General features: G+C 38.0%; 1 protein-coding gene across 1 annotated transcript in view; it reads right to left on the bottom strand.

Annotated features, from left to right (window-relative positions):
- Positions 1 to 2,775: 2,775 nt before the first annotated feature.
- Positions 2,776 to 9,931, bottom strand: part of MOXD1 (monooxygenase DBH like 1) — a 54,377-nt gene continuing 47,221 nt past the window's right edge. Inside the window, exons 12-14 of the mRNA XM_005425681.2 lie at positions 8,612 to 8,754; positions 5,948 to 6,116; positions 2,776 to 3,266 (exon numbers count right to left, since the gene is read on the bottom strand). Of these exons, the coding sequence (XP_005425738.1) occupies positions 3,102 to 3,266; positions 5,948 to 6,116; positions 8,612 to 8,754 (477 nt within the window). The 3' untranslated portion in view covers positions 2,776 to 3,101. The remainder of the gene's footprint in view (positions 3,267 to 5,947; positions 6,117 to 8,611; positions 8,755 to 9,931) is intronic.

The following is a 9,931-nucleotide window of genomic DNA, read 5'->3' as shown; positions in this document are numbered from 1 at the left end:
GGATCATTTTGTGAGGAATATTATTAAAACAGAATGGGATTTTCAGCAACAATTGGAGAATGCAATCCACTAAATATTTAATCCCACTAAAATATTTATGTATCTGACTTCTCACTAGAAACTTTTAAACATTTTTTCACCCAAAGAAAAGCATGAATGACATAATTGTTAAAATAATGTATTGTGCGTAGTCATTTTTGGGCTCATCATCTACAAGTCATAGATTTTCCAGTGTGTACACATCTCCACAACCATGGTTTGCTTGATAATAGTACTTACTATATATGCTTTTAACTATAACTATCATGAATGCTTTGGGTAGAAACACAAAGAACATATGCTTTACTAGAGCTCAATAATGAGAGAAAACCACAGAGATCTGTGTCTGAGAGCTTTTTCCTGTGCAGTGTGACTAGGTGTGTGCTTGCTACATGTTTTTCTTCAGTGACATAGAGTTAGCTCGTGGCATTTCTCACTTTTATCCTTGTTTGAATTTTCAACCATTTCAGACTGGTTTTTATATATTTTCTGGTTTTACGTGTCTGTAATAATGTGCTCACATCTGTCCCGGATTCTTTTATTTGGAAATTTCCCAAAAGTCTATCACTGATTTCTCTTTTTATTTACCTGTGAAGCAAAATTTTCCTTTCCATTCCTCCAGAAATCATAAAACACTTGTGGCTTAAACAAAAATGAGTGTTTAGTGTATATGACAGGTCTCCTGATATGCTGGCAGCTATCTCTCACAGACATCCTTTCCGAGCTGGCTTTGCTTTACATCATCTTGTGCCATACTGGATAGCAAAACCAAACACCCATCTGTTCACGTGTTCCTAGGATGGGTGCCCACAGAGAGGAAATCCCTGTAGATAAGAAACTGCATCAAATCAAAGAACAGACAGAATGGAAATTAACCCTAGATCTGATTTATATTTTTTGCAAATCAAGTCAACTAGGATGGATGCCAGTAGTAGCAAATGAGACAGAACACTGCATGTGAAAGAGCTCTCCTATCCAACACAAAAGCCCTTTTCTCATTCCGTTGCCTGTTATTTTTCCCCTTGCTCCCTGAAGAAAAGCTGTTAAAAACATGCCCAGATCAGGGATGGGTTTGAGCATAAGAAAGGCCAAGGTCTCTGCTGACTCCTTTTAGAATAGGATGCATCCTAGACTTCATGATATCTTAGATGGAGGATGGCCCTTACTTTTTTTACATTAAGAACAGATCTGTAAAAATAATCACTCAGAAGACTTTTCTGCCTATAATTTACCATGACTACTCTTTTCAACCATTTCTATTTGGGAATACAAAACAGAAGAACATAGTTCTTCTGGCAGGAAGAAGACACCTACATAGTTACATTTCTTTATTGAAACTTCAGCAGCTTAATCCCAAAAAACCCATATGCTATTTGGCATACACTACTTCCTTATCTCATCCAGGACCAAAGGGAAGAATGACAGAATATATCACAGTACAGGTATATTTAGAGCTGCCCAACAATGATAAATAATTCTCCCATGTAGGAGTTTTTCCTAGCCAAGTACAGATACAGCATCAGGATGATAAAGCTGGCCCTGCGAACTTTTACCTTCATGGCTCATTTTAAACTCCCTTTATGCATAAGTTCTCTAATGAGATTGTTATGGCTCCTAGAAAATTAATCTATCCTTGATCAAATCTTTCATCTCTACTTCAGACATGGAGCTGCTTCAGTGCCTCTCTCCTGTCAGCTATCACATGCTTTGTAATTTTGGCTACATGCAGAGGAGCCCTACCAGCTCTATGATGCTTTCCTTTTCACTTCTCAAATTTAGAGAAGACAGCTGCCAGATCATCTCCTCATCTTCCTTCTTATGTGATATTTCTTTGCATAAAACAGCCTGCCCTGCTTAAGAAGAGGAGCTGGACGGAGAGCTGATATCAGTCATTAAGAGTTAATGAACAAAAATGGGCAGGAAAGCATTTTAGCTCAGGTTCTTGATCTGCTCTGGACTCACCACACTGCACAGAAGTGCTCAATGTCATAAAATGTACATAACAAAGCCTGTGTGTAACTAAGCCTACAGAGGTTAGTTGTAGAGCAGGTGTTGCACCGATCAGGGAAGCACTCTCAGCATCCTGACTAACTTATTTTGACAGCCACATTCCAAAAATGTTTATGCAATACTGAAAAAATTATAGCTTACTGTAACTGCAGTGGGGCTACAAAAATGAATGTTTTTTTTTTTTTTAATGTTCAGTTCTTTTCTACTGTGTGGCATAATTTCACTGGGGAGCAATAAATTGTGTCTCTTTCAGGAATCTTCCCTACCCAACACCATCTGAGTTGAAGAGTTGCCAATTTCTGAATATAAATAAAACTTTGTACATATGAGACAGAAAAACAACCTCTTAATCAGCAGTTTGGCCTATTGCAATGCTCAGCATGCGCTAACAATAGCTCCTGGCAGGCTCAGTTCCCTGTGCATGGCAGAGCCTAACTAACCAAGCCAAAGGATTTGTACAGGATTCACTATGAGGAGATTTGGGGCTCTGCCTGTGTTTACATCCCTTTAGCACACTTAGTTCTCATATCTCAGGAGCTGAGATGGTTTTGCAGTGTGCTGCTCCCAGAAATGCCCAGACTGAATGCATCCTTCCCATAGCTTTATGGCACATGTCAGCCAGACACGCCCAAATTTATGTTTGCAAGTCTTGTCCATACAGCAGTGATTTCATTACCTGCAGATAACAACAATCAAGGCAAAATAATACAACACAGACCAGGCTGATTGTGATTAACTAAGTTGCTTTTAGTTTATTAATTTTACCCATATACATAGATGACTTTGAAAGCACCACGTGAAAGAGGCAGGACAAAGTATAAGAAAATGGTACAGGAAAATATTTCAATATGCAATGTGTCAGTGTACCTACTGTATTTCATACATATTTTACATTGAAAACCAAAAACCCCACAGTTTCCAGAGGATGTACACATCTTGTTTTGATCCAGCAAATTTAGTTCATTAATAAGTAAAAAAATAAATCTACAATAGCAACAGTGCAAACACATCAGAACTTGCATGGCATACAGAACACAGATGAATAAAAATTATTATACAAAGGGCCCAGTGTTTCCTATGGTACTGGCAGTGATGTATACAATACACAACAGGGTGAGGAATAAACTGCAACTTAAACAGGAAGATGAACTGCATATTACTGGCTCTGTCTTGTATGGTCGGTCGATTTCAGGAGGTAAAGCTGTCATGCCTTGGATCTGAAATTAAAATAGCAAAAAATTATCAGAGTTTCGTCACATAAGTTTAGAAAACTCTTTTTGCTCTCAAGATAATTGGCAGCTTGCCTGATAGTCTCCTGGTAGTTTTGTACTTGGGCGGTGACGCTCACAAACATCAAGCTCAGTAAAAATATGAATATACTGCGTGCCAAATGATCAGCCAGTGTGTATATCCAACATTCTCAGCTCAAGAGCAGCAGTACACACTGGCATCTCTCCAGTCAAGCAAGGATAGACTTTGGTTGGTTGATTTGAATAACCTTATTTTTCTTTGTGGGGTTGTTTGGCAGGTTTGGTTGTTGTTTTCATCTTTCTGTCAAATAAAAACGAAAGCTGGCAGTGTCACTCTGCTATGGGGATATAGGATGATATTTGAATGTGCTCATTTCTGAGTGCAAGGCTCACACTTGCACGTACAAAACAGCTAAAACTGTGTACACAGGTTTTGTTCCACAGAACCACAGAATGGTTGTGGTTGGAAGGGATCTCTGGAGGTCATTGGGTTCCATGTCCCTGCTTGAGCAAGGTCACATACAGCAGTGTCATATTGCTATGTACTGAGCATTTTTCACCCTTCCCATAGAACTCAGTGCAATTTTATAGGATTTGATGTAACTACGTGTTTGCTACAGTTTTGACATGAAATTGGAGACATTTGTGTACACAGCTCAGCTTGCTTTTCCTAAATTTACTCCCTGCATGTTAAAGAAAATAAGCTCTGCAGAAAGTGAGCTCCTGGGCACATTTCTGAAAGTTTGAATGCCCACCTGTACAGCATATGCTTGCTTTGGGGACTTCATCTATGTTGCTATTATTCTGTACCCTAAAATGAAACCCCAACTGAATACTGACTTAATCTTAGCAAACACAACACAAAAGTAAAACTGAAATACAGACCAACTCTATAGAAAAAAGAAGGTATTTTCAACTCAGTTCCTCTGCTTCAATTTTTTTCAGTCTTATAACAACCCAGGGTTTGTTTGGCCATTCCGGTTAAATCTGTCCCCGATTTTGATGAGGATGGTCATTTAAGTGTAATATCACTAATAAGGGAAGGGAAAGGAAAGAGTCCTAATCTTAGCTTTGAAGAATATGCCCGTGTCATTTTGAAAAAGGAAACTATGATTAAGGAAAAGCTAAGAACTCCCAGTTCCAGTGAGTTCATTCTTTGAGTTGTAAGTACTGTTCCTTCATCCTGTAAGATAAAGAGCAACAGCATTTTCCAGAAAGTATACCATTAAAAAAACCTCAGCCTATCCCCTCTTGATAAAATTTCTGTGCTTTTCATCACCTTGACTTGTCCTCTGACAAATAATCAGTGAAAGGGTGGCTATGCAATTGCTACTAGCCAGCAGCTGTAAAAGTCAAGAAGTTTAACCAAAACTGGTGAAGTCACAGTATTGTCTACAACTGTTTTTTTCTGTCTACAACTACTTTCCACAGGAGGTCTACAATGGGGCAGAACCTCTTTGATTACTTAAAGCACACAGTATTCCTTTGTCATCCAATGGGTAGAACAGTCTGACCTATGCTGGAAAAACCCAAGAATGCTACTGTAGGAGGGGCAATTTCTTCACCACCTGAAAGGACTGTGTGAAACACTATGAGGAAGCATGGGTTATCTTCTAGGGTGAGGAGGATGAGGCAGAAGTCCTTTCATAGGAATGACTTCATCAGTAGTATCTCACAGCAGCTCTGCTACGCTGGACTGAAATCACAATAGGAAATAAGCTGGTACAATGAGACCGCCTCTCATTCTGAACAGAAAATCTCAAAATAGTAAAAGCCTTGAATGTGGAGTCTGTAAAGGAGTTCAAAGAGGAATACATATTTAAAAGCATCCATTTTGGGGATGATATGACATGCACCAGCCATTCTTTTTAAACGAACATCCACATTAAAGATGACAACTTTTCTCATCAGTGTCCTGGTAAAATACCAATAGATATTTAGAATAAATAATAATTTATTGGGGAATTATTTTTTCTCTTACAGGTTTTTTCATCAAGACAATAGGGAAAGTAAAACCATGGAAGATAAAATCTTAATAAGTTGCACAAAGAGAACAGACTATCCAATTTTATTTTTCTGGCCCAATACTATAGACAATTCTAGGACCATTAAAAAAGCAAGACTTATTGCAAGAGTATTCATACAGCTTTGGGTTGTCTAGATGCCCAAGTTAAGAAGGCAGATTCTTGAGGCTTCATTACGCAGTCAGTAAGCTTCCCCTAGAAGGTGTCTCAGAGAGGAAATCTGATATAGGGATTTCAAATCATCTGTTGCAAGACCCTAACATAAGTCCCTGACCATGGAGGTAGCCAAGGTAGGACAGCTTCCCGGCAGGGTCACTTCACCTGGACACACATGGCTGCTCTCTGATCAGTCCCAGCCCCACTGAAAGACTCCATCTTCCTGTTACTGATCCCAAGTGCTGATTAAAGCTCCAACTTCTCTATTCTTTTTAAATGCTTCTAGAACTCAAGTTAGACAAAAGCACTGGTAAAACATTCTCATCATTTGTTATTGTATGTAAATGAAATATAGCTGTGTAAACATCCTGAAGACATATAATCAGACAGTTATTCACATGTATTGAAACACAGTAAATCAAAGTAGTTTAATGGCATCGTTGCCTCCTTTTCAGTACACAGACTTACCGACCATTCTGCATTATCTGTTTTTGAACATCTCACGTTCACAGGTAGTTTAAGCACAAGCTGATTATAGGAGAGACCCTCTGATCTGGACCATTTGAATTTGTTCATTGCATCCATAAAAGACAGGTTTTTATATTGCTTAGGACTCTTGATAATAAAAGGCCAAGTCCTAGAGAAAAACAAACAATTAATTTAGAAAAAATAGATAAAAACTATCAAGTTGAAATGAATGAGGAAAACTTTTGGGGAACCTACTCAGAAAAATAAATGCACTACAACTGTGTATATTATGCCTAGCTCACTAAGTTCTCTTTTCAACTAAGTTCCCTTCTACTGAAAACTGATGCAGTTTCATTGATTTTGACAACCTTATGAAACGTTGTCAGCAGGTTAGTACTTGCTACCAGATGCTTTTAGAAATGAAAGACTTCAAGAGTTGCATTGCTCTTCTCTGATCCACAAACTCAATGCACAAGCAACACAAAGCAGATCTGTGTAACTTCTGAAGAAAACAAAAACAAAAGAAAGCCACACCCTTTCCTAGTTTTGGCAGGCCAGGGTGCCAAGGAACCTTTGCCATTAGAAAGCTGCTTCCAGATGGTTCTGCCAAGCTCAGGTCAGAACTGAGCCTAGCACAGGAGTTGCTCTGTTATGCACTGGTGGGCAGCAGATAATAACCAGTGTTGTGGACATTCCCTTTGGCATATTCCTACAAGCTGCCTGCAAGGGTACTTTTGGCCAAAGGTGGTTTAGAGACCTGCAGCACTGCTCTGAAAGATCTGTCTGGCCAAGTGTGGGAATCCTTCCCATGAACAAATGGGAACAATCTCATTTGCCACCAGCCACGTGGAAAGGGAAGGAATGAGATTTCAATTACTAAAGAAAACTAAAAATTTAACATAGGAAAATAAAATTTAAAAAAACCCAAAAAACAAAACAACAACAACAACAACAACAACAACAAAACCACAAAAAAACCCAAAAAGCCAAAACCCACAACCTTTTCAATTGTTTCTGCTTTCTCCTTGTTTGACTTTAATGAGATGAACAGAAAAAACACGGTGAAGGAATCAAACTGTTACAAACACAAAATCAATACAGCTAGAGGAAGAACAGAAGTATCTAAACCTTTATCAAGTAACCTAATTACTACTGTGATTGGAGCATGAGTTATCTTTTCAGAACACTTTAAACAGATCTGTGTTATCTTGTAGTAGGCTGTCTCCCACTTGCTCTGGGGAAATTGCCTATGCCAGAGTTCTGCTCCACAACATCTAGGCATAGAGACTGTGATTTTAACCAAGTATTTTGGTACTCAGGCCACTATTATGGCCCAATTTTATATCTTCTCATGATTTAAACTATTGTCTGTGCCACCAGACAGAGGAAAAATGTTTTAAAGTGAGCCACAATGCCTTGATCCTACTCCCAGTTTGCATTTGAAAGTCAGGAGAGACTTTGGAAGAGTCAGTGAAGCAATTCTAGTGTTAGACTGACACAAGAGAGATGAGGATCAGGTCACATATCCTTAGGCTGACAGAGTTTAATGAAACAAGAATTGTGGATTAGGTCATAAATACTAGAGGCATTAATAATCTCCTCTTCTAATTACTATTCCATTTGTGGCAGACAGTCTGCATACTTACTCTATTCAGAACATTATTTCCCCAGGCCAAATGTGCATTTTTTCCTTAAGTACAGTTATCATGAATGAACACTCAAGAGAGCATACATTTGTTAGAATATTTTCTTTCTAAGCTCAGAAAGACTCTTTTAGATAGGACTAATTTAGAAACTCTGTTCTCCCTGCATTAAAAGAGGTTGTAAATGGAAATAGTGTGGAAAATTATGTAGACATTGATTGCACTGTGACTTCCTTCAAACTCTTCTTGAATATAAATTTCAGAACTAAGACCACTAAGCCTGTATGTCAAATTATTTTGCAATAATAGCTTTATATGGTTTGTAAAGATAAACTGTATAAGCAAAGACAACTTTTTAAATTTGTGATGACACACTATTAGTCTATCAATTTCATTTTAAAATCTTACTATTACCATAGTTTGGTGCAACTAAAAATATAAATGTAATTCACCTTTCACCACAAAATGTTCATTCAACTTTTTATTGTTTGATTATTTTTCTGCATTTCATTCATTTGGGAGCATTCCACTTTTGACTGTTCTCACTGTGTACAATCTCCTGTTGAGATGCCTTAATTTTAAACACTATAAGGAACATATTTTTGTCCTCAGAATTCCTGTCAACAAAACTACCCAGGGAAATTCAATAACCAGCTCACAAACTCTTTTTCAAAATTACTTCTCTATATATGAAACATTGACATGTTTTAATAAATTGATAGATTTAAAACATTGATATATAGCGTCTTTACAAATGTATGTGGTGAAAAAAAAAAAACCAAAACAATGTGAACAGTATTATTTCCTTAAAAGAATAAACTGCTTTTCTATCAGAAGAAAAAAAGATGCAAAATAATTTGGCAGGAAAAATAGCAGCACAGCATATTGACCAAAAGAAGTGGCACAGTGACTATGTTTCTTTTCTTTCTGCCAGAAAGAAAGAAAAGTTGTATAAAAATGATCCAAGAATCCCACAGACAGAAACAGAGGTGCTGCACATATTCATAAAGATTTTACATACCTGACTGGTCGATAGATTTCCTTAACGCCAATGAACTGGAGCTGTTCCATTATATCTGGAATACTCGCACAGCGGGTGAGGTTGATTCTCGGGTAATAGAGCAGGTATGACAGGCACATTTCATTCCTGGTGCTCAGACCACCCTGAAAATGGGATTTTTCTTTAATCAGGATAGCACTGGAATCCCACAGATTAAACCACTGATTAGCATTCATATGCTAATGAAAGTTTTATCAGCAGGCCAAATTTGACAAGTTTATCTCGTACATGAGGTTATCAAGTAGGAAGAGGCTATTACATAATTAATTACAAAATACTCTGGAAGCTCAAGCAATAGCTTCTAAGTTAAAAGACATCAGAAAGAACACCTGTGAATAAAATAAGGCTCATATTATATTGAAGTGTCCTGAGAAGTTCAGGTTTGCTTTCAGTTGCCCCCGAGGGACTTAGATTTACCACGTTTCAGAAAAGTGGAACAGATAAAGAAAAAATTCTTGTAGGACAATTAATCTGTTTAATAAGAAATTAAGTGAGCTTTGACTAGTAAAACAGAGGCTGGGATGGAATATGAATCTCTATGAACTCAGGTTGTAAGTACATATGCCAATAAAAAGCAAGAAGGAAATAAATTATTTATATATAACAGATAATGTTGACTCAAGAAAAAATGAACATGCTTTATAAAGTCAGTTATTAGAATAATATTTCTAGCTAACAGAAGAAACAGACTCTTAAACAGTCTTCCATTGAGAACCATGGTGCAAACCAGCTTAAAATTAATCTTGGTAAACATGGAAAAGATTATAAACTGCATGTTCCTAAATCCTGGGTGGGAAAAGTTCCACAAGTCTCATGGAACCACAGGAATAGGAATGGAGAAAACAAAACACATGAGCCAAGAGTTAGTGTGGTCACCACACAGGAAAACAGGACAAAAACTCAGGACAAAAAGCCTTCATTCTTGCTCTTTTGCGTTTCATTAAATAACTACTGCATGTGCCTACATGCAATCCATTACTTAGGGAGAAGTATCCCTTTGCTCTCTGGATGCCAGGAACAGTTTTCCCCTGCAAAGCAGACAGCCCTCAGGTCTCACTTCCCAGAGGTCTGGATCCAGCCACTCCCCAGGAAGCAGCATGAGACCCTGGCACAGGCAGCTATATCCCTCCCATAGACATAGTGGGTTTGGCATCACTCTTATGTGTTCCTAGACAACTGGCACAGTCTGGCCCATGTCCAAGTAACCAAATTTACTTCACCTCCAAAACCCAGAGACTGCATTGCAATGGTCAGTGCCTCTGTTAACCTATCAAGCTGCTT

This window comes from Geospiza fortis, unplaced genomic scaffold, assembly GCF_000277835.1.
Source record: "Geospiza fortis unplaced genomic scaffold, GeoFor_1.0 scaffold217, whole genome shotgun sequence".
NCBI lineage: Eukaryota > Metazoa > Chordata > Aves > Passeriformes > Thraupidae > Geospiza > Geospiza fortis.
This window is presented reverse-complemented; position numbering and strand designations above follow the sequence as displayed.